At 36.4% G+C, this 25623-nt stretch overlaps 2 protein-coding genes and 2 pseudogenes across 3 annotated transcripts; 2 read left to right on the forward strand and 2 right to left on the reverse strand.

Moving 5' to 3' along the window:
- Positions 1-2701: 2701 nt before the first annotated feature.
- Positions 2702-5180, reverse strand: LOC137950234 (zinc transporter 4, chloroplastic-like; annotated as a pseudogene).
- A 6485-nt stretch (positions 5181-11665) lies between these two features.
- LOC137949918 (zinc finger CCCH domain-containing protein 64) lies at positions 11666-19140 on the forward strand. 2 transcript variants are annotated; one of them, XM_068796161.1, is made up of 10 exons: positions 11666-11792; positions 11876-12149; positions 12857-12984; positions 14329-14450; positions 14873-14990; positions 15237-15661; positions 15778-16081; positions 17440-17536; positions 18494-18639; positions 18738-19140. In XM_068796161.1, the coding sequence occupies exons 1-10, from the start codon at positions 11718-11720 to the stop codon at positions 18864-18866; spliced, it is 1818 nt and encodes a 605-aa protein (XP_068652262.1). In that variant the 5' UTR covers positions 11666-11717; the 3' UTR covers positions 18867-19140. The 2 variants fall into 2 exon arrangements, with proteins under 2 accessions (XP_068652262.1, XP_068652264.1); XM_068796163.1 differs by having other exon boundaries at positions 15426-15661.
- A 2442-nt stretch (positions 19141-21582) lies between these two features.
- LOC137950235 (LOB domain-containing protein 22-like) lies at positions 21583-22494 on the forward strand. The gene has a single exon (XM_068796622.1). The coding sequence runs from the start codon at positions 21583-21585 to the stop codon at positions 22492-22494; it is 912 nt and encodes a 303-aa protein (XP_068652723.1).
- Positions 22495-24380: 1886 nt separating this feature from the next.
- On the reverse strand, positions 24381-25360 carry LOC137950236 (probable mitochondrial adenine nucleotide transporter BTL3; annotated as a pseudogene).
- Between the last annotated feature and the right edge of the window lie 263 nt (positions 25361-25623).

Raw genomic sequence — 25623 nt, forward strand, 5'->3', positions numbered from 1 at the left:
CAATAGGGAGTTGCTCCAGTCTTGCAGGGGGCGGTGAGGTAGGTAAGTATGCTTAAAGAGTTGAATTAAAAGCAAGATCAGACAAACGGTTTCAACTGATGGTAATTCATGTCAATCAATCTACAATGGTGGCAAGCAATTTACAATTGACCAAACAAACTGGGTTGTGTGCGTTCGGGACTCCTCATCCTCCCAATCTTCAACATCTTCTCCATGGCTCATTTCCCTTATTTTTCACTGGCACTAACAGGCGAAAACAACAAGAAAGAAGAGGCTGAAAATTGCTTCTGAGTAACGACTTTAGCCAAGTGCACAAGGGCACCCCTCCTCTACATTTACAACGAAGTAAAAGGCTTTTGCAGATGTTGGGTCCGTTGTCCACTTTCAATAAGGCTGAGAGAAAGATGTCCTTGCACCTTACACTGTAATTATTCGACTCACATGCATTTTGGATTCTCTGAGGCAACCGGGCTTCCAAGCAACCTTATAATAATATTCAAATGGATTTTATTATTGTTCCAGTACGGCAGTACCTTGTCACATGTGACCCATTTATCCAACCAGTGCCACATCCGAAATGGGTTCTCCACTAACATTGCCCTACACCACGGCCCCGATGAAAAAGTGGTTTCTTAAAAGACCTTCAGCTACAAACACACGGTAAAGAGAGTGAAAAAAGGGGAAGAAACACTATTATAAGGTTTTTTTTTTTTTTTTTTTTTTTTTATAAAGATGTAATCCATTAAAAAGGCAAAAAATTACAAAGAGATAGGGAGCAGATCACTAACAACAAGATGTTGAAGAGATGCTCCTTGTTTGGCAAACAAATTTGTTGCCGAATTTGCAGATCTCGAAGTGTAAGACTAAATACAAGAAAAAAATGAGCTAATCTCTAAAATCTCCTGGAAAATTTTTCAATACCTCCATGGCGTAAAGGAAGTGTCACGGCCCCATCCAAAGACTACCTTGGAATCTCCTTCAATGTGAATTGGGCCAACACTATTATAAGTTTGAGGGAGGGGGTGTGTTAGTGCACTTTTGAAAGTGAATTACCGTGAAAGTGAAACTTTCTTTTGTTAATGTATGCAATAGAAAATCTAATAGATTTACCTTTTATATGTTAGTTTTTTATTTTTTTATTTTTATTAATAAGTTAAGATAAATTTTAATTTATCTGAATTAATAAATATTTTTTTAAAAAAATAAATTTATAAAAATAAAATACTTTAATAAATTTTCCTTTTATAATATCCAAATGCTTAATCAAATTGTAACTATTTAATATCTAAATTCTCACTCTTAAAATATTAATTAAATATAATATTAAAAATCATAAATTTATGTAAATAAAAAATAGAAATTTTATTATAACTTGTTTAAATTAATAAATAATTAAGAATAAATTAAGTTTAATTATTTAATTAATATATAAAATAATATGATTAAACAAATCCTTACTTTTACAACATCCAAATGTTAATCAAATTATTAGTTTTACAATATCTAAATTTTTACTCTTAAAATAGACATTAAATATAATGTTAAAATAAGGAATTTATATAAAAAAGGTATTTTATTGTATAGAATCACTTTAATAGATTTAAATTTTATTTTATATAGTTTTTTACTAAACTAAAATAAATTTTAACTTGTATTAAATTAATATATATATATATAATATTTTTAAATTATTATTTACTTAATTTTATATTATCCAAATAATTAATCAAATTGTAACTTTTTAATATCAAAATTCTCACTCTTAAATTATAAATAAAATAAAATATTAAAATTATGAATTTATATAAATAAAAAAGAGAGTATTTATTATATAAAATTACTCTGATTGATTTAGTTTTATAAGATAATTTTATTTAAATATAATTTTAATAAACTAAAATAAATTTCATCTTGTTTAAATTAATAAAATTAAAAAAAAAATATCTAAAATAAATTAATTAAACAAATACTTAATTTTATAATATCCAAATGCAAGAATAAAAAAGGCAAAATGAGCAGAAAAAAAAAATGAGAGAGAGAGTGAGTGTGTGAGTGAAAATAAACTCTGTAGCCTTAAAGAGTAATTTCACTTTCACTCATTTGTCTTAAGAATTTAGGTATTTCACTTTCACCCGCCACTTAGAGTGTATATTAACAAGTTTGGGGTTATTTTCACTAGTGAAATAATTTTCACTTTCATTTTAGAGTGCACTAATAGGCCAGAGTTGGATTTTAAAATTCCATTTCTGCCCCGAGATTAATCTAAAACCCTTGAAAAAACTTTCACAAATTGGAAACCTAATCACATTCTGACTGCTTAACGAGTTTTTGTGAGAATTAATTTTTACAATGATGGGTTTTAAGCCAAGTTTACGAGGTTGAGACAAAAATAAATTATTTTGAAATTATACAAAACCTTCAATAATTTTTTTTATGATCCAATCAACTACTAACAATATAAATAATACATTTTTTTTCATTTTAAGGCAAAGATTGATGGGTTTCTACTCCACAGGGTAAAGAAGAACTCATCTCCACCAAAATTAGGCCCCCCAAAGTAAAACACAGGCCTTCAGAATGAAGTTCTTACCAATTTTTTTCGCTAGTGGAAACAACCAGTCTTACAGAGTATAAGCATGAGGAAAGAATAACTAGGCACAAGGAGAATGGAGAAGAACAAAAGATGATTTTGAACTAGGCTTCTATTCTTGAAAGAATGATAAATACATTTCACATCTCACTACATCCAACCCTTTTGAACATGGTAAAATTACATTATCGTCATCATCATGCCCAGATGGCTAGAGAACACATGAAACCAGCACCGAGAAAAAGGGCAAAGTACGAGGCTACCTGGAGACGGGGATTACAACTCATCCTCTTGCTGAGGAAATCAGCAGCTATGAGATCAACCAAGGCCATATACACGAGGATACCAGCAGATATTGAGTCTAATATCCCCTCCACTACAAGGGCTCTGGGGTTTTCTGAGTTGTAGTAGGATGATATTCCCATTCATACAGTGGTTCCAACTGGTGCTGTGATGGCAAAAAAGCAAGCCATCAGAGTAGTTGAAAGTGTCTTGAACTGGGCCTGCATCCATCATGTTTACATACAAAAATAAGAACAAAAAAAAAAAAAAAAAAAGTAAATCCAATCCCCCAAAAATTCATCTGCATCTAGAGTAGAAGAGTTCAAGATGATATGGTCACAATCATGGCTTCAAGTTAAAAGAACATTATTTCAGGGGAGGAGCATCTAGAAAAGGCTTCTCACATATCAGGTAAGTCGTCTAAGATTTTCAGGAGGAGCAAGATGATAAGTTTCAGATCTTTAACCAACCGAGACACCCTCCCTTGCATCATTTACTTGTGTTGATTCCCTCCTGCCCATATTTATTCTCAACTCTTGAGACTTTATATTGGGTCTGTTTTTTGACTGATTTAAACAGCAGCATCTACTAGATCATCCACAACTACATTTGAACTGATACAACCAATCCACAGAGTTGCCACAATTCACATGGAGTAATTGGTCAAGAAACCAGATGACCAACTCTGTAGTCGCCCTTTCAACTGTCATTTGGGCACAACTCTGTAACTTACTAGGAGCTCAAAAGCCATATAAAGATACTACAATCTACAATGCTCACAAGTTTAGCCAGGGGCAAGCCATTTCCCCTGTCAAAAGTCCGAGATGTTGACGATACATGACAGATTGCCATTTTATATGGCGGTGTTTTTCGTTTCAACACCAAACTCAAAATCCAAGACATTTTACTAAGACACTCACCCCTAGTTTTAGCGGTTACAAGTCCATTCCTCTCCGATGCTTACTAGGAATAGATACATCTTTAAACAACTATATCCCAAAGCCGAGAAAAGCTATCAGGAATCTACTGGATCATGGCGCAAGTATTGGGAAGTCTCACCAGTAGGACAATCCATGAACGCACTAAAGGAATTATCATCAGTAATCCAGCTACATTATTCATCAACAGACAGTAATACCTGAGAGATACATCCTCCCAATGCAAACCCTTCAAAGAACTGATGAAACGAAAGAGCAGCCATCAGCCGACGAATTGTGCAAGGGCTCTGTGATACTCCTAATGACAGTCCTATAATCACCGAATGAGAAACAATCCCAAGCTCCAGTATCTGCAGACCCAACACAATGACAAAAAAAGCCACAATTACAACAACAGCAAACGCTTCTGCACGTTCATTCGGCGCTGCAAGAAGTGCGAAACTATTTCGAACTTACCTGCGATACGATGACATGACGGCCTTGCTCAGAGGGGCCCTCGTCGTCGTCTGTTCCACCGTGAAAGTGCCCCACTTTCTTCCCCTGCACCACCTCGCACGAACGTTGCCCGTGCGGGTGGCCGTGCCGATGCGCGGGTCGCTGGCACGATTCCCGATTCGATCGTTAACTCCGGAACGGAGGATGTGGTTCCGCTCATAAAACTGGGTCCCAACAAAATCGACCAAAAGGGTGCCGAGCGACGCCAACATTGCGATGAACGGCGAGAAGGGGAATCGCGACCAAGGCACTTGCTTGCCAGCGCCTCGCCGCCGTCAGGCAGCATGTGGACGAAGCCAGTGGCGAGTATCACGCCGGCCACGAAAGCCTTAGCTGCGACGAAAATGTTGCCATCCGTTTGTAAGAACCGCCGCTTTCCTCCGAGGAGCGGAATTGCCACACCGGTGACTCCGGCCATAAAAATTGCCGCGATTGCGATTGCGATTAGCTTTAGGGAAAACGCAGCGGAATCGTCGCGGCATTCGTCAATGTCCGTGCCACTACAACTCTTAGCAGACAGCGATTCTGATATTAAGTTCTTTAGAGCGTCTGAAAGAAAAGAAAACATATTCGAAGGAATTAAACATAACGGTCGCCAAGATTCTGTAACTGAAAAAAAAAATCTAAATTTAATCACCCCAAACAAGAGATTAGAAAGAGATCTCTTACCCGATAAAACTTGCGTTTTATTCCTCACGCCTGTAAACTAGACCAATGGCTCTAAATCCCACAACAAAAAAACACCAATTTGAATTGAATCAGACTAGACCGAATCCCAAAAAAAAAATAACAATTCAATTTTCAAGACTACGAGCCTCATTTTTTCGCCATAGACCCGAAATAATCACAGCTTCATATACCTCAAAAAACGACATGGGTGTTTTTCTTTTCCTCGGAACCAGAGATCTCTACTCTCCTACCTTAGTAATCTCCCTCGCGGAAACCGAAACGGGGAGAGAAATCAGAAAAGAGAAGAACAGCAGAAGCAAAACACGAGAGTTCGGGGTGCGCACGATTTGCTTTATCCCACGCACCCACCAAGGCTACGACTCTGTTCTTCGGAGGCAGCAAATATAGAGCAAGGAAGATGACGACATTTTGAAAATGTGGAAGCTTTTGGGCAGGCGAAGGAAGTTGCAGGAAGGACCATTTGGGGCGACTCATACCAAACGGACGAGCAAGAGAGTGTCGACATGATGGAGATTTTTACCCCTAGTTTTTATACTTAGGAAATATGAATAATATTGCCGTTATGGTGTAGGAGATAGAATTAGATTAGTACTCTATAATTTGATTCTGTATCTAATTCTTATCTGTATCTCTATCATCATTATCTTTATATTAATCGTATACTTCCCTGTCCTTTTCCGTCCATCTTTCCTCAAAATTTTTAACGTAATTACGTTTGTCGATTGCAATGACTTGGGCGTGGAGAGAAGCAGCTCGAAGAGTCAGAAAGGCACCGTCTCGGCTACTGTGTCGTGGCACTGAATTAAGGTTGCGGAAGCTTCGGAATTTCATGCACGCCGAAGCTCTTCGCTTAATTCAGTAATTTTTGTTCTCGCCCGTATCTGTCTGCACGGCGCCATCGCTACACGGAATAGAAAGCCACCATTAATGGCGATGTCCAAACAGCGTCAATACGACAGGGTTAAAGATAAACCTCCGCCATTACTGTTACATTCATATATTTGTGAATTAAAGAAAAGAAAAACAAAGCTAAAAAATTCAAAGTTTTAACAATGGCAACTCAGCCGATTGACTCAGGACATGATCTTCATGTGCATTACGCAGTTCATATCCTGATGTCATTATAAATTTTACAACTAATCAACTTCAACTTCAAATTGGGTGTTATGGTGGACGAATTTAAGTGCATTGGAAAACAGTTTCCAAGGTTAATGCTCTAAAATGAGAAATATAACAAAAACAAGAGGATGAGTAATTTGTAATAATATACTTAAATATAACATGTATACCTAAACACCAAATTAACGAAAACAAACATGATTACTACACTAATAAGTAATTTAATGTAAAATTAAAATATAATAAAATACTAATTAATTATATTATATCAATTAATGATTACAGAATAGTACATTAACACAGTAATTACACGTGCCAATTAATTGTGAATTGATTAATTATAAAAGATAAATAAATACAAAGTAAAAAATAACATAAACAAATATAATAAATAAATTAATAACATAAGATATATTTTAATATAAAAATGAATAATCAAACTAAAATAATTGATCAAATGTTTAACACAATATATATTTGTACATACTATTAATTAATAATACATTTTTACTAAATTTAAAACCACTGGTTTAATTAATTATAAAAATAGGTTAATTAAACCAAAAGAATTGATCAAATGTTTACTTTAACAATATGTTAAGTACCACTATTAAATCATTAATTTAATACAATAATTAATATATATATAATGAATAAATAAAAATATTATTTTATTAATAACACAAGATGGATTTTTTACATAGTATTAAGCATATATTTCCACAAAATTTAAAAAGGATTAGTTTATTTATTTATAAAAATGGGATAGTTATTGACAACTAATTGAACAAATGCTTACTTTAACTATATTTTAATTACCAATCTAAAATATCTAATTTAATATAGTAATAAATATATAAATATATAAATATATAAATAAATAAATATACTATTTTATCCATAACCTAAGATAGATTATTAATAACATATATATAAGAAAATTAAAAAACATGCTTGAAAATGAACCGAGTTACTCGTAGTAGTCCACAATTTGCAGGATAAAAACAAACGTTTATGCCATGGAAGATAACAACGAGTTTGTGTCTTTAATATTAAAATCATCAAGTTACTAGTTTAATACATACGAATGACAAGATACATGTTCAAAAGCAATAGGATACAACCATCATTTATCATTCTACATGTGAGTTGCTATGGCCTCTCGATATTGTGCGGCTCTTGTGGATTCTAATGCACGTTGCCTTCGAATGTTTGTTGATTGGTTGTCCTCATCCACAAGACCATTGATATCACTATCATCGCTATTTGCATCATCATTTATACCTACTAATTGGACCGCATCGCCTCCTCCACCAAACTCATCACCTGAATTATCTTCTTATGTTTCAAACATATCATTGTAATCCTCTCTACGTATATAATTATATAATATGCAACAAGCAACCGTAATTTTTATCTAAATCTTATAAGAAAATGGATGAGCATCTTTCAACATTTGAAATTGAGCTTTTAAAGCATCAAAGGTTCACTCAATAGTATTCATCAAATGTGAGTGCCTTCGGTTGAATAATTATTTATTATTTCTAGGAATATTATGTCTAAATTCTTATAGATGATAACAAGTTCCTCGATATGGAGCCAAAAATCCTAGAAGATTTGCATAACCAGCATCGATTATATAATATTTACCTACAATAGAAAAATATATTCCACATAAAATAATTGAAGATAAAAAAATACTACATAAAAATATATTATTTACTTTCAAGTACAAAAAATCTATCTTGGCGAGTCAATGCGGTTTTTAGTACACGGGAATCAGCTGCTGATCCCTCCCATCCAACAAGTACATAAGTGAATTGCATGTCAAATGTATATGTTTCCATCACTTTTTGTCAGAGATAACCCTTTTCTGTTCGAGAACCTTTGTTGTTCTTCAAGTGGGATGTTCGCTTTGATATGAGTTCCAACAATAACTCCAATACAATCCTAATTATACCATTTCAATTAATATTGACTAACTTTGTATATTAGTCTGAAATTATTCATTAGAAGGCAAGTGATATTACAAATTACGGATAAAACATTGGATTGTTTAAAATATTTGAGTGAGTGCATTTTGAAGGGCGTTTAATGTAATAAGAGTGAAGTTTGAGAATAACATCGAACACCTTATTGAAATGCCTACTTATGGTCTAGTTCGATCTATTAAACATCTTTGTTGTGACACTATACATTTGTTCTTGACCAACAGTTAGGAGAAAATATGTAAGTTGTTCATCTACTGAGATGGTCATTGTGGCTAATAAAAATCCTCTACTATTAAGTAACTCTGGCAATTTGCGAAATATAATTTGATTCATCCTGTAAAATTTTTAAAATTTAGCAAGTGATTTGTCTAATGCCTTTTGCAAATACAACGGACCACCAATCCCACAAGAACGTGGTACACGTCTATTGGAATGGTAGAGATAGTATCTTCCCATGGTGAACAAAATACATGTTATTGTAAGCATAGTTACAATTTTTACTTTGTCTGTTTTGCAGTACAACATGATTTACTAACCTTGACGTAGTCTTGCCATTCAGATTAACATACAGCAACTCGCTATGTGGTTGCATCCCAAACGAACTCACTAGTGTTGGCTTGTTACTGTTTGGTACGTTTTCTTCCATAATTGTGTTCAATTCTTGAGCTGCTCAACAGTTTTTTTATTGATTGCGTCTTCATTGAAGTTATTGACACAGTCCATATACACCTCATGCTTCCAAACCCCATTGGGCAACTTGTTCCCCATATTGACCTACTCAACCAACAAATAGAGCATTTTGCAATCTTCTTCGAAGGTCCAAATGTCATATGTTTGAGCATTTTGTTGTCTTCTTCTAGCCATTTCTAATCTAAATTTGAGATGGTCCTCATAGAAAGAACTTTATCAGACAACCTTTACACATCATAGAAACTAGGGACACATAGAAACACAAAAAGCCATTGAAAAAAAAAAAAACACGTATTGGCTATTTATAACACTCGAATCTCCCCACCACATGGCAAGATTATTCCACAACACTTCAAAATTATTCAACAACATTTTAAAATTAATCAAACTAATTCCATTGCGGATACTCTAAATGATACAAAAACACACTCATCAAGTCCAAATTCATTGAACACCCCTGGTAGAGCATTTATGACTTCGCAGTCACTACGAACCGTACCTCGTCAATGATGGGAGTTGGGTTTCTTTGGCTAATTGACGTTCGTGTAAGCGAAACTTAGTTTAAATTGGATTCAACCCATCCTCCATTAGCCCCTAAACCCTAATTCTAGAGAGTACCCCTAAACCCTAAACCTAACTTCTATTAACCCTAAGTCTAATTCCAGAAAGTAAACTAAACCCTAAATACCATAAAAAACCAAAACCCTAAACCTATACCCTATAGCCCCAAACTCTAACCTCTAAACCCTAATTTCTATTAACCATATTGTAAGACCAAGAACCCTAAAACAAAAACCTAAACCCTAAATACCTTTAACCATACTCTAAATACCCTAATCCCTAACCCAAAAATGATATCCTATAAAGACAACATTGAACCCTAAATACCATAAAACCTAACCCTAAATCCCAAAATTATGCAGTAACTAAACAATCAATACAAATACCGCACACATAAATTAAAATTAAATCAAATACAACAGTATATTAATTGAAAAAATAAATTAGGGTTTAGGGTTACCTTTCGAATTGGGAAAAATCGAAATCCAATGGGAAAGTCAAAGGAAATCGAAGTGGAATCAAAGAAATCGACATCGAAATGGGGAAAATCAAAATTGAAATAAGTGAAATCGAAGGAAATCAGGAGGATTTTTAGGGAAAAGAGAGCAACGATAGAGAAAAGGGAGAGGGAAGCCAAGAGGGAGAAGAGAGGGGGAGAGTGAGTGCGAGAGAGAGAGAGAGAGGAAGGCCGAGAGGAGGAAAGCAGCGAGAGGGAGAGGAGAGATGAGAAGGGAGAAGGGAGAAGAGAGTGAGAAGACAAAAGACAAAGAAGCTGAGAAGGGAGAAGAGAGTGCGAAGATGAGAGAGAGAAGAGAGCTAGAGAAGAAAAAAAATCCTCGGGTGTCTTCATGGCTTCAAGTGAATGACTTGTCAATATGGGCAGATTTTTGATTCTACGGTTTAAGTCTACGTTTATGTCTTTGAGATGAAGCTGACGTTGAAAACGGCTTTTGGGGGGGGTTAGTCAACATGACTCAAGACATGATCTTCATGCGCATTACTTAGTTCATGTCCTGATGTTGTTAGGGAGCGCCAAACTTCATGTCGTGTACATGATCATCCATGACTCAGGAGTTCATGTCCCAAGAGAAAACGATGGAAAGTGCTTTCCGCCCAATTTTGAGAATCATGTACATGACTCACGCACGGGGCTCTCTCTGGCGCACACCGTCTTGCTCGTTTCGTTCCCGCAGCCCCTCTGTCGTCTCCCTAAACCCCTAGCTCTTTGCTCCCTCTCTCGTCTCCATCGTCCCTTTCCGATCTCCCTCTCTACGACCTCTCCTTCTCGATCTTTGTTGTAGAGTACGGGAAACTGAGAGGCTCTGCGACGGAGGTCGAGAGGGAGAGGAGAGGGAGAGAGGCCTTCCTCCCTCGGCGACGAAGGTCGAGCATCTGTTACTGAGCTTCTCGGCCTCCCTCCCTCTCCTCTCCCTCTCGGCGTACCGTCGGAGCGTCGCCTCTATCGGTGTTGCCTGCCGCCGTCGCCGTTGCCCACTAACCTGTCGTCGTTGCCCGCTGGCTCGCCACTAAGGAAGATGACGATGGTTTAATTTTTCCTAACTTAGGAAAAATTAAACTATCGTCATAAAAATCATTCATTTATAAATTTTATTTATAAAATAATTATTTTTATTTTATTTATTTAATATATTTATTTTATAATTACTTTATTAAAATAATGATTTAATAGTCATAATTAAAATATTGTTAAAATAAATATTTGATAAATTATTTTGGCATAATTATCCGATTGCTATAGTTAATTAAACTAATGGTTTTAAATTTTGTGATAATATATTATTAGTTAATAATACATAAAATATATTATGTACAAATATATAGTGTTAAAGTTATGATTAGATCAATTTTTTTCTTAAATTATTTATTTTTAGGTTAAAGTATATCATATGTTATTAATAAATTAATAACTCAACGTATTACTTTTGTTTTTGTTATTTATAATGTTATTTATTTATTATTTATAATTAATCATGTGCATATTTTATTGGCTCATGTAATTACCATATTAATGCATAATAAAAAATTTAATTATATATATATATATATTTAATTATACATTAAATAACTTATTCGTGTGATAATAATGATTGTTTTACCTAATTTTTTATGGATTATGCTGTAATTAAATGTACTATGAGGATTTAGGGATTCTCTTAGTTTTCTCGTGTTAATGATAATAACACTGAAAACGACCCCCCCCCCCCCCCCCCCCCGTTTGAATGACGTCAGTAATCGGATGAACTTCGTCACTAGATTCATGACTGACCCCCTCTCCCCCCCCCCATCAACGTTGAAAGTTAGGGCGCTCAACCGTCTTCTTCCTTCGCTCTCCTTCTCCCCATGGTTGCGCCGCGGTTTCTCTTCTGTGGGGACGTCCTCGGTCGTCTCAATCAGCTCTTTAAGCGCGTAGCTGCGGTCTGTCTTTTCTCTTTCATTTTTTTTTGCTTCCTCCTCATTTGCTCGTTTGTTTTATATCTGACTTGTTGTGCTACGATCAGGTGAACAAATCTGCTGGTCCATTTGACGCCCTTCTATGCGTGGGTCAGTTTTTCCCCGACTCTCCCGAACTCCAAGGAGAGTTCCTCGATTACCTCGAGGGTGGCTCGTCTTTCCCTTTGCCAACTTACTTCATCGGGGATTATGGCTTAGGTGCTGCGAAGGTTCTCTCTGCCGTTTCGAGGGATCCTTCTAACCTCGGCTTCAAGACAGACGGTTTACGCATTTGCGAAAATCTCTTCTGGTTGAAGGGCAGCGGGAAATTCTTTCTTCATGGTATTGCCTTGTTACTGCATTTGCTGGTCATTTTGCTTCATTCTGTTTTGAATTACTAAGACACTGAACGTGATTTTCCTTCGGCATATTGACCGCGTGGCTAGTGTAATTGGTGCTTTAACTAGTTCATTTTTCCATCTGATTCGTCCAAGAGATTGCATAAGATATTTGATGTCGACAAAACACTATCCAACTGAATCTACCACCTCTTAGCAAATTTCTGGTGGCAAATTCAAGACTACTGTTCCTCTTTACTCTGGCATGATAATTGGATTCCAACTCTAGAACTTGTTTTGATTTATGGTCATGGTGAAAATGACCAAAAAAAGAGTTACTCTAGGGAGAACAAATTCTACCAGGCTGAACTTAGTGCAGCATATCTTATAAGCCAGATGCTGCATGCGTCCGGCCAATTAAACCGAACTAACTGACTTTTAGCCCTTCCAAGAAATGCAAGTACATGTCATACTCTCCGTGTGTCTAGTGCATAATTTGTGTCCTTTTAACAATTTTTTTATTTGAATGTTGATCACACATACACTGTACCTCATGCTCTTGGTGAGACTTGAACCTAGAACCTCACATTAGTAACCACCCAAGCCCTTCTTAAGTTCATTTTGGATGTTAGTTGAACTTGTCTCTTGCCTGATTCAAGTGGAATTCATTTTGAATCTTGTAAATGACTTACTCTTTTGACTTGGTTTTAGGGGTATCTGTCATGTACTTATCTGGGAAGCATTCTTCTGATAGTCAAATCATTGGGACTTACAGTGAAGATGACGTTGATGCTTTAAGAGCTTTAGCTGACGAACATGGAGTAATTGATATCTTCCTAACATATCCTTTTGCCTGATTTTCTTCCTCTCTCTGTCTCACTCTCTGTCACTTCCTCTCTTCTCACTCCCTGTTACTCTTTTAATTGATCATGCACTTTTATTCCATTATGTAAAAGTGATTTGCTTAGATCACCTGAAGATGGCTTTTGTTGGTTTGACCCTTTTGTTAAGGCTGTAAAAGGGTAAGAATCCCAATGATAAAGATATTCCATCACCTGCTTCAGAATGAGTAAAAGGTGTTCCATTACCCCTTTATGAACCTGATTACTCATAATAATAGGGTTATCAGGTAAATAAATATTTAAAATATATTACATAAAATCATGATAACTTCAAAAAATCATAATAAGTAACAGAAACATGTAAAAAGATTAATTAAGTACATAATTATGTTTTTTTGTACTAAACATGTTTAAATTATCTTCTGTGAAAGGAGAGGTATTTTCTTATTCTCACATAGAGAGGGATGATACTGACAAAATTAACACTCCATATATTCAATTTATTGGGTATGAGATAATCTTTACCAATATATATTCCATTTACAGGGCCTGGTGTACCAGCGTTGTGTAACATGTAACATCTGATACATCCTGGATTTGGAGTTGACACGCTCATAGTTTATTAAACGTTTGAAATACTAGAGTTTCAGACAAACATTTGGTAGCGTTACGTTTCATTCTGTGATGTTCTGCCAAACATTACTGTCTGCAGAACGGATGTTACGTAACACATAATGTCCATTACGTTTTGCATTTTGAGTAGCATATACCGATGCCTAAAACAATTCATCAACCTTTGTTTAATGAACGGTATGCATGTAAAGGTTTAATTTAGCATGGTTAAAGATTTTTTTTCCATATTCATTTATAAACAGATGGGTAGAACAGTAGAAGGATAATTGGGTAAAACTGCCTGCCCTGCCTGTTGTGGATGGCCACATCAAAACTAGTGGCATGTGAACCATCTTTGGATGATAGAGATACAAATCCATCAAACTGATACAGCCTGAGCCATCTATGAATGAGTATGTTAACATTTTGAGGATCCACTGGATTGATGGTGAAGAAATACCAAGTATGGTTAAATTTCACTATTTTGCATCATTACTGATGTATGAATGGCCAGTTTCAGAAAGTTGAAGTGGCTCTTTTAAGGTATCACCTTCAGAGAATCACCTGTAGGTTGCCTATATATGAAGGATCTTCTTTATTTATTCATTCAAAACTTACTTAATTTTGCCATGGTAGTTGAAAAGACTATATTATGCAAACTTCAAAATATTGTCTGAGACTTTTGTTGCTGTAAATATTGTATTTAACTGATTGCCTTGACTAGCCACCACTAATGAATGGCCAAGTGGAGTGACGGCCAGAGCAGATGTTTCAAATGGTCCACCAGGACTCACAGATTCTTCTAGCACCAATCCAAAGATTGCACAATTGGCTGCAGAGATCAAACCTCGGTAATTAATATGATGTTATTTGCTTATGAAACACATGGGTTGAGCTTTTGTTAGTTGAGTAAAGCTTTGATGTGGTCAATTGGTCATCATTCATTAGTTTACCTTGTTATGTAAAATTGTGTGGCTTTATTCTGCACCACATAAGCCTATTATTCAATTCGAGTATTGTTTAGTCATGAGTTAAAAAGTTCCGTTTCTATTATCTGGTTTCCCTTTTCAGCCATACCCATGTTAATGTTGTGATAGACCTTTTTCTTATCTCTATTATTTGTATTTGTTGGAATATCTTGTTCTCTGTAGCTTGGTCAAATGCTCCATTCTTCCTATGGTATATTTATCACATACGATTTTGCATATGACCAGAATATATGAAAAATATTAAAATTTTTCTTGCATTATGATGGTATATCGTATGGGGATAGTTATCATTTTGCAGGTGCTAAAGGTGTCTTTTATGCACGTGACCCTTATATTAATGAGGGAGCTGTTCATGTAACACGGTTTCTAGGTCTTGCACCAGTTGGAAACAAGGATAAACAGGTAAATTTGGATTTGTGGAGTGGTTGGCTATGCATACTTATTTCACATTGACGCCTATAATATAATATGACCATATTTTACATATTTCTTCTATTCATTCTTCAGTTTTCTTTCATTTTGGAGGCCATCTAATCTTTTAGCTTATACTTGAACCTTTCTTTGTTCACCATTTGGTTCTTTGTCTACTTAATTTTAGTCTAGTTTGTTGATGTTTCATAGCCTCACTAAACTATACATGCATCCCAGAAATTTATTCATGCGATTTCTCCTACTCCAGCATCTACCATGTCAGCAGCTGAGATATCCCTGAAACCTCCAAACTCTACTATGTCTCCTTATATAGCTTTTGAGCAAACAGCTCCTGCTACCGAATTCTTAAAACAGTCTCAGCATAGCACACTGGAGTCACAATATTGGCGGTTTGATGCTTCACAGAAGCGGCAGCAGCAAGGAGGTCCTGACGGTGAAAGGCTATGTTTTAAGTTCACATCTACTGGTTCTTGTCAAAGAGAGGGAAAGTGCAACTTCCGGCATGATTCTGATGCAAGGGATCACTTTAGGAAAGGTTGTTGTTTTGATTTTCTCAACAAAGGAAAGTGTGAAAAGTCTGAATGTAGCTTTAGCCATAGCTTGGAGGAGGAAGATGGGGAGTATTCTCGGAAGAGGCAAAGGTACTTTGCAACCTCATCCTAATTCTCTTTTTTGCTGGTTCCATCCATTTTGTTTGATCTTGGAGCATGATTAGCTTTTCTGATGCTAATCGTTGACTGCTGCTGTTGCTTTTCAGGTTAAGCAGTCGTGATGCACCCCATGGAAGGAGTTGTTGGTTCTGTTTGTCTAGTCCTAATATAGAGACACATCTTGTAGTAAGTATAGGAGAAAGTTGTTACTGTGCTCTAGCGAAGGGCCAACTAGTGGAAGACCATGTGCTTGTAATACCTGTTGAGCATTGCCCAAATGTGGTTTCTTTAACCCAAGAAGCAGCAAAGGAGCTTCAGAGATATAAAAGTGCTCTCAGGAATTACTTCAAGAAGCAGGGAAAGGCAGTTGTTTACTATGAGTATCTTCCATCTTCTCATGGTAACCTTCAGGTAGTAGTAATTCTTTAGATAGCACATTGTGGTCCCGTCTCCTGCCAATGAATGTGAAAAGCTTTCGTAGAATTTTTCTTGTCAAGTCTATTTGAAATTGTTTGCTGAATAATGGAGCTTTCACACATCATTATTATTGTAACTTAATGCATTTCTGCTTGCATTTTTTTTCCTCCAATCATAAGTTGACTTGGATTTTTTATAGCTTTATCAGTTTAAGTAAAGATATATCCTATGTATGCATAGTTCTTAGTAGCAGAAATGTAAATAATAACTTCACGATGCAACAGTGGTTTAGATTCAAGGAATGACATATTGAACATTTCCTTAAGAGTGTATGTAATCTAGATTTTGGCAGCAACTAAGAAAACTACAATCTGAATTCAAGTTTGATGGGTGAAACTTGAAGGACAGAAAATAGGGTTTCTGTAAGTATTAAGAAAGATAGAAAACGAAGAAAAACACCAAGGATTACTTTATCCAAGAGAGAATAAAACTTAAAACTTTATTCAATAGCAAGGGCCTTTTATAGGCATATAGATCAACAAAATGGGAAAACTCTTATCTTGTTCATTCTAGGTAATAGACACTAATTAGGACTTACTAAAACAGGAAACTGTGTCTAACTCAAAGACTTGCAAACCTCAGGCTGCACTAATTTGGAAACAAAGACCCAAACTTAAAATAGGAAACTGCGACTAGAAAAGACTTTCTAATCAAGGCTTTTAACCCAAGTAGCAAGTTGCTGAAAACAAAAAGTAGTTGTCTAATTAAAACTTTTAATTTAACCTTGCTTGAAATATGAAATTGCAACTTGGAGAGGTTTTCTAATTTAGGTCTTTCTATTCTTGGAACTTGAGCTCAAACTAGGAAATTCAGGTCTCTTTAAATTTCACGATAGATTTTGGAGTGATCCTCTTGTCTTTAGATATTCTTGAGCTACATCTTCCACATTAGGATGTGCTGCATAACTTTAGCACTGTATGAGTCATTCAGAAAAGTTTTCATTTCCTAGAAACTTGTAAACTGTAATTATATCCCATAGGAATGTTGTCCTTCTATCCCATTAAAAGATTCTTATAAGGATACTATAAGGTACCATGTGACATACCAAGTTTTTGTAAATGTCTTGGGGTATTTGTAGGAGTGTCCTAATCATTTTAAATGTCTGCAGTATCTCCTATTTGTTTACTTGTAGTTGAATTTCCATTTTGTGGCCTTGCTTTTCACTTAACTTCTAAAACAGTGTTTCCCATTAGTCTGTATGAAATTTCTTTCTATTGACTTTTTGACACTGTTCTCAGTTTATTCACTATTAGTTCATTTTTTGTGTACTATCGATTTGTTTCCCTATATAGGTGATTCCAATTCCAAAACATAAAGCAGCTGATGTCTGTGGTCGCTTTCTTTCAGCAGCAAAAAAGTTCGGAGTTGAATTTGAGGTTATTAATCCCAGTGAGTTTCTTCTCCATCAAGTCTATTTGTCGTGTACCATTATTTCAGGCCACTGGAGGCAGGAGAAGGATTAACTTGTACAAACTGGAAATGCTTGTTTACAGGCTTTTATATTTCTCGTTATGTAAAAGAATTGAATTCATGATGTGCAGTCTAATAATATGCATGCCTGCCATAAGTTATTTTCTTTGTTCTCACATCTCATTTGAAGACAGATAAATAAGACAGAAAAACTCCATGAGGTTCAAGTTATGCCGGGAAAGTTGCGTTCTCTCAATAACTACCTGTGAAATGAAATGTCTTTGAGATTTTATTTGGTGTACCAGGAAGATAGATTGGCTACTATTTTTGACACATTTGGCTTGCCTCCTAATGAATTCAAAGAATATATTCAGTACAGGATTTGTGTTGAAAATGATCTCAGCATAATCTTTATGATATAATAAAACTTGGGGATTGAAAGTTGCTCACCTGATTTAGGCCTTTAGTGTTATTTGTGTTTGAACCACATTTAACATTTTTTATCAAAAAACTACATTTAACATTTGGGTAAAAATTCCCATCACTGACTATGATGTAATAGAATATTTGGTCTAACAATTGTTGTATGCAAGGTAGTTAAACGTTAGGTGGTTGCTCGAGTCAAGCGTCCCCACCTTGTGAATTTAGACAAGTCAATCCTGATCCTTTTTTTCTGGAAAACCCTCATCAATTATGTGTTAGCAAAGTGGTGATTATAAATATTGTCTATAATAATCATGGTGCTATCTGTTTACCTGCCAATTGAACATCATCCTTATTTTTTGCATTTATGTGCATCTCCTTACCTAACTGCTTTTTAACTACATGGATTTGTCTGAGATGGCTAACAATTTGTTTGGCTATGATTTCCATTATCTGTATATTCTTGCTATTCTTTTGGAAAAGTGACCTATATTCTGTTAATTTCTTTGTCAGGCAGTGATGATGATGTTGATGTAAGAAAATTATCAGAATCATTGTCTGGGAAGTCAAATTTCTTCTATGTGGAGCTTCCAGAAGGCACCATATTGTCACTTGCTGTTGGGGAGAAAGAGAAATTCCCTGTCCAGTTTGGACGGGAGGTGTGAATTTTAAAACTTGACTTGCATAAATCCCCGTTGACACATATCTTTAATTGAATAAGCTCATCTGCTAAGAGGCTATTCTTGCTATCATGCAGGTTCTTGCTGACTTGTTAAACATCAAGGAAAGAGCCGATTGGAGAAACAGTAAGCTTAGCAAAGAAGATGAAACCAAAATAGCAGAAGATTTCAAGAAGCGATTTGAAGAGTTTGATCCATCCAAGTGATCTTTCACTGGGATCCTCACTAGGTGATCACCTTCACTAGCCTACGACTTTTTTATGAGTATTCTCATGATGCTTCAAGAACTTTATATTTTAAATGAATCTCTCTCTTACAAGAAGGCAACAACCTTGTGTAGTTAATTAGCTACAAAATTTCAATGACTCCAATCGTGATTGCTTGAAGGAGAATTCCGTGAGAAAGGTTGGATTTTGGAAACGAGGAATTTGCAAATATTTAAGTCATCAATATGAAAGAAAAAAAATGTTTGGATGCTTAGCTTTACTTGCGAGAGTAAATTTAGTTCTTTATTGTTCTTCACTATGGAGTATGGTCTCACACCTTATTGAAGACTTCCTAATCAAGCTAAAGGTAAAATAACTTGAAAAATGAAAATTTTCCTATCAAATTAGTTTCATAATCCACCTTTAATTTTCTCATCAAGCAATTTTTTTCTTCAAATTTAGAGAGATGATGTGTAGAAAATAAAGCTACTATTTCTCAATCAAAATTGTGAGTGATCCGACATGAAGAGGGTATAGCTTTAAAATTAAATTTGGTAGTGCTAATCTTAGAGAGGAGAAACATGAAAGGAATTTATATTTCCAATGAGGAAATTGGTTAAAGGGGTTGAATGAAAATGCAACGGCTCTATAGGAAATGTGATTGAATGAACTACATAAGAGTCCCCATAAATAAAAACAAATTAATTCATAACGTGAAGTTAAAACCTTAACTTTAATCTATTGTATTTGTGTAAGCAATGTGTGGTAGACCATTTGTTAGATCAACAATCATTAATTTGTGTTGATGTGTTGTACAACGATTTTGTTTGTTTTGGCGTGTTCTTGAATAGCCAAATACGTGATTTTAATATGTTTATTACGAATTTTGCTCTTATTGTTCTTGGCCAAACAACGGAATTATTGCAATAGATCTTTGATGACTTTAAAATTGTGTCAACAATTTCAAACCCATAAATTGTACTCAACCATATAAACTTTGATGTGGCTTCAATATATGTTACAAACTCTGCTTCTGTGGTAGAAGTAGCAATCAATGATTATTTTGTACTTCTCCAATAAATAACTTTTTCATCTAATAAAAAAACTTATATCGATTTTCTTGAATAAAGGCAGCCAGCAAAATCAGAGTCTAAATATCCAATCATGTAAGCCAAAAATATGACATCAAAATAATTGACTAAAATTGATGTTAATTATTAATTCCTTATATTTAGGTTAACCTAAAATATACATACAAAATTAGTATGCATAAAAACTTAAATAAAATTTTCATAATGGAAAAATTAACAAAAAAATATGCACATTATACAACTATATATGCATGCGGGAATTTTATTGTATTACCCAATTTTTTAAAAATAATAACACATAAAACCAACAACTTAATATCATAAATACTTGACTTTGATCGGTCAATCGCGCATGTGTACAGTCAAATGTAACATGCAAGCTTTGATCGCTTATGTGGTGCCATATCATCATGTCACATAAACACTCAAGAGTCTAACAACATGTCACCCAACATGTCATCGGGAAGCTACTTCATCCTCATAGGATACCATGTCATTCTGCCATATCATCGAAAATATTTAAAATAGATATTAATTTTTTAAATGTTCTTATAAATTTTAAATTAATTTTTAAAAAATATATGTAATACTTAAAAATATTTCAGATACTCAAAATATTTTAAATATTTATTCTAATATATTTTAAAAAAAAATTAAAATATTAAAATATTAGCTTTCTGAAAATATTTTTAAAAAATTAAACACATTAAGAGTTAAATAAGATATTTTAAAAATAAAAGGTAATTAAACGTGTACTAATATGATCCGTTGGAGGTAGTCTACAACCTCTAGCCACGTGCAGAGAGGGTGAGCCCTTGCTAGCCTTCGTCACAACCTCAACCACCGTCGTAATCCTCACCAACGCACCCAAATCGGCCAAGAAACGATGGTGCACCCTGTAATCAACGCTGGCGCACCTTGTAATCGACGTCGATACACCCCACATCGGCTTGATTCACCGTAGAGCCAAGAACGCGATGGACGAAGGGAGTCGTTCATCGTTCGCTCAACGTTGGCGCACACAACGCTGCTTCGACGCACCACACGTCATCGCAGTGAGTCCATTTCAGTGCCAAACCAAGCAGAGGCGAGGACCCCTTGCAATCAGCTCTCCGCGATAGGACCACCTGGGCAGAATCATCAATCGACGAAAAAGGAAACCGCCAAGAATTGCCTGAACGGGATGATTCCACTGCGCTCATATGGTGCACAAATCTGGCACCTCAGACACGCCTCCCTGCCGAATCATAGCTACAACATCGGTCTGTGTCTGGCGCACTCAGGCATCTCATTGTTGTGATACCAAAATATAAGTTATTTATAGGCTATTCGAGATGGAAAAGTCACATGCGCTTCTAAGACCACGTATGTTGTTCTTTACTCGTTTTTTTTTTTTTTTTTCCATCAAAGGATAGAGGTTACAAACCTATCTTATCATCCAAGGGATCATGGCCATCCCTGAAGAGGAACTATTATCTCTTAAAAAAGATTGAGGGTTATCCCTAAAAACAGCTTTGAGAGAAAACCGGGCAAAAAAAGCCGGAGAGGGGAGAAAAAAGAGCAGGCTCGTCAGCCGGAACCGCGGCCGACAACGTACGCTTACCACCTTCTTTCTTCCCCAACAAATGAGCTCCACCTCCTCTTCATCTAGGGCAAGTAATGGCAGCGGGACCCAGGCCTGCGCTGCTTGTAAGTACCAGCGGAGAAAATGTACACCCGACTGCATTCTTGCTCCTTATTTCCCTCCCGAGAACCAGCGACAATTTCTCAACGCTCACCGCCTCTTCGGGGTCAGCAACATTCTCAAGATCATCAGGAATCTCGACCCTATTCAGCGATCCGAGGCCATGAGGTCCATCATCTTCCAGGCCGACGCCCGGGCTAGGGATCCCGTCGGCGGTTGCTACGCCATGATCGTCGATCTCTGGCGGCAGATACAACACCAAAGCGCCGAGCTCGACAACGTCATGCGCTACCTTGCCGTCTACCGCGATCAGTTCGCTCGCGCCGCGCAAGGTCAGGGATTGCCCCCGCCGGCAATGATCCCCGATCAGAACCATCAGGCGGAACCGGCCATGCTTCAGCATTTACAGCTGCCGATTGCGGCAGCATCGGCTCCGACGATGATCCCTTACAACAACCAGCAGATCGTGCCGCAGCAACAACAGCTGCCAAATTATTCCTCCTACCCTCCACAGCAGCTGCAGCAACTGCAGACTAATAATTTCCATTGCCCCTTCCCGGCAGACGACAGCCAGACCCATCACCATCTCATGCAAAGCAACAATGACAACGACAAATACAACACCCAAACGATCGATTATAACAGAAATGTTAATGACGAAGACTGTAGCTTCATGGATAATTCCAGAAACGCTAATTTTGACAACGAGTACGATGACGACGTGAAGCCGCATTTGATTGGAATGTTGGACGCGAATCCGCCTTTGCTGGGGAACCCGAGCGAACCATTTCCATGCAGGTTCGGATTTCGAACTTCAATTCTCACTGATCATCTTTGTTCCTTTCGCACATAAAATTACGTTCAAAACGAATGAAAATTCATAGTAGTCATCAACAACTTAAAACTTCCAAAAGAGAACGCTCTCTCCTCCATAAAAATGGAGGCCTGACGATCTATCTTATTAACCTATAACAACCCCAACATACCCAGTAGCTCTCTGAATTCAGAAAGCTTGAAATTAATCTTTCGTAAAAACGTCAAATAAAATTTTGTTAAGTTTTTTTTTTTTTTTTTCTGCGGAAGATTTTGCTGTATCTAACAAAAGATAAGATGATAAACTGTGTAGTTACAGCTAAGAAATTTGAATAAGAATCCACTGAGTGCCTTCCTGTAATTTTTTTTTTCCATATTCATGCAGAGAACTTTCTCTTTAAGCAGCCCTGAGTTTCCAACTATGCTTCTTTCTGTCGGTTTGATCAAATTCATTAAAGGATGTTTAGGTTAACATAATAGAAATTGATTTTTCAATCTTCTGCATTATCTAAAAATATTGGAAAGGAATGAAAATATTTGCAAGAACACACTCTTAATAAAAAAAAATTATGACAGATTTCTTTTGCTTTAGATATACAAAATATTCAACATTTATGAATATATTGTCAAGCTAGAGTAATTCATGATGAATATTTGGTTTAGTACCTACTAAAACAATGTGAATCTAGTAATTACTCCACTGTGTACCATATTCCGAAGTTCTTCTTTTTACTGAATCTATTTGATCACTTGAATCTATGACTTGTTTTATTTATTATCAACTCATTTCCGAAGTTCTTCTTTTTACTGAATCTATTTGATCACTTGAATCTATGACTTGTTTTATTTATTATCAACTCATTTCAATACCTTTTCCATTGATGTGTCATGCGTTAAGTCTATAAGATTATGGATGTGATTTATCTTACCATTCATATGGATGCATTTTGGATCAATTCCTCAACTTTGAATGTCTTTCATTGTCGTCGTCTGTATTTCCATGTTTTTATTCACTGATCTGTGTATTTTACTTATAATAACATATCGATAAATCGATCTTCATTGCCTATATATATATATCTTCAAACAATATCATCCACTGAATAAAAACTAAAACTGTGATTACAGCAGCAGCAGCAACAGATCGCCCATAGGAGAGAGTTCTGCAAACATTGAAGATGTGCAAGAGCATGATTTAAAGGGTGCAGCCTCTCTATTTACTCTCCAAAATTGTAACAATTCCAGTGTATGATCTGAGGTCAAATCCCAAAAGTTTCTCAATGCTTGTGCGTTTGAACAATGTATTTGATCTAGGGATGGCGGCGAACCCATCCTGCCCGACTAAATGACCCATGGGGCGGAGATGAGCCAAATCCCACAACCCTGTGCAAGTTTGAGGTGGGACTATGGCCTATGGGTAGAGATGAGATTGAAAGATCAATTATATTACAGAGCGGGACGGGATAGAACGTTGAATGGGATAAATTGATGTGGGTGAGATAAGTCTCTTACTGCTTGGGAGCAATTAGACCCCATCTCCAGTGCTCGGGACAGGTGACTGGTTGCCTTTGAGGCACAAATTCATTTTTACTTTGGCTGTATTGTGCCCAAGTTGAGCAAATAAAGAGAAGTGGAAGAACTCAGATTTGGTTTATTCAGTCTAAGCAATGTTCGGTTTAAGCTCCATTTGATAGAAGGAAGAAAAAACAAGTTATTTCCTGCTGTGTATTATAGCAGATATTGGATTAGCAAGATTTGTTGAAACCATAAAAAATAAAATAAAGAGGTTGTTAAAATTGAATGTAAAAATGGGATTTGTAAATTAACACCTTAAAAAATCGTTTTTTTTTATTACTCCAGGAACATATTTACAGATTTCCCTCACAAATACGTCTCTACAAAGAATATCTCAACGGCCAATAACAATCAGTTGATCTTGAAAATTGATTTCATCATCTCATAGAGAAGATAGCTCAGAGCTGCCGATGGCAACACCTGCAAGTCCGACTTACGCCATTGTTAGTGCTAACGAGACTGGGTAAGCAAACTGGGTATGGCCTGTTGAAAATATGAAACTGGGTATGCAAGACTGAAAGGGAAGAAGTACCAAACCTGAAGCGGGATCAGAGCCTACCTCTTCTCTCTCTATCAGATTCACGAATGCAGCGGTCAGGCCTAGTGGTCTGGCCTGACTTCCAGTGGGTAAATTACGGTCTCCGCAACAGCCCCGGCGATGCACCGTAGATGAGAGTCCGCACGGCTCCCAGTTCCCCCTCTTTTGTTTTCTTCTCGCCCTTTTCGTAATTTATTTTCTTCATGTGTTTGGAGAGGTAAGACGCCTTGAGCACGTGGTGGACAGCATAAAAGACGGCGCTAGCGGGTCAAATGCTGATCAACGCCGGCGTCAGGCCCTTGTAGAGCGAGAGAAATCCTTCGTTTTGGACCATGTTGATGACGCAACCCACAACTCCTCCCAGAGCTTCGCCCCCGGTGCCCTCGTTCGGATCTGCAACTCAATGGGTGGGGTCGATGCTAAAAGTTGTTTTTTTTATGAAGAGGAGAGTGAGGCGGCAATGCCGGAAATACCGTCGCCGATGAGCCGGTCGTGACTGGTGATCTCTTTGCTGCCGCAGCCCGCGGGAGTGTACGAGGCGATCACAGTACATATCGTAACAGACGAAGTTGATGGATTTGAAAGGGACCATCCGGAAGAGGTTGAGAAGGTTGCCCTTCCATAACCCCAACAAGCCCTCCGACATCCAGATCCACTGGATGGTTTTCAACCATTTTAATCTCGATCCTTTGATGATGCATTCCAGTTTTGTTCGCTCGAGAAGCGCCACGAACGTCTTGTGTGCAGAATCAAACCAAAGTGTTCGATGAAAGGCGTCGCTGAGCAAGCCCATAGTATTCGCCAGTTTCTCGACTTTATTATTTAGAATAATCAAAACGCAGTTTTAATGGCTTTTAGATAACGGAAAAGGGAAAAAACTCAGTTTCACTCTATGGACTTATCGAGGATCGAGGAGAACCAGTAGCCAAGAACCTTCCAGCCGAAAATGTTAAGGAATAATCCTATATATATTAGTGAAATAAAAAAAAATTAAATTTATTAATTTGCAGAAAAAGTTTCTCAATTGGTTAGTTATTTTGGGTGTGGACCCAATTT

The sequence above is a fragment of the Aristolochia californica genome, unplaced genomic scaffold (genome assembly GCF_029961685.1).
Source record: "Aristolochia californica isolate CCGP_79_NKW_82.1479 unplaced genomic scaffold, dmAriCali1.0.hap1 SCAF_14, whole genome shotgun sequence".
In the NCBI taxonomy this organism is placed as follows: Eukaryota; Viridiplantae; Streptophyta; class Magnoliopsida; order Piperales; family Aristolochiaceae; genus Aristolochia; species Aristolochia californica.

Excerpts from the sequence above, each read along its gene's own strand:
- LOC137949918 (XM_068796161.1), top strand. The coding sequence starts at position 11,718 with ATGGTTGCGCCGCGGTTTCTCTTCTGTGGGGACGTCCTCGGTCGTCTC. Across the intron at positions 11,793-11,875 it reads TCTTTAAGCGCGTAGCTGCG|GTGAACAAATCTGCTGGTCC; the intron begins GTCTGTCTTTTC and ends TGCTACGATCAG. Across the intron at positions 17,537-18,493 it reads ATTTGAGGTTATTAATCCCA|GCAGTGATGATGATGTTGAT; the intron begins GTGAGTTTCTTC and ends TTTCTTTGTCAG.
- LOC137950235 (XM_068796622.1), top strand. The coding sequence starts at position 21,583 with ATGAGCTCCACCTCCTCTTCATCTAGGGCAAGTAATGGCAGCGGGACC.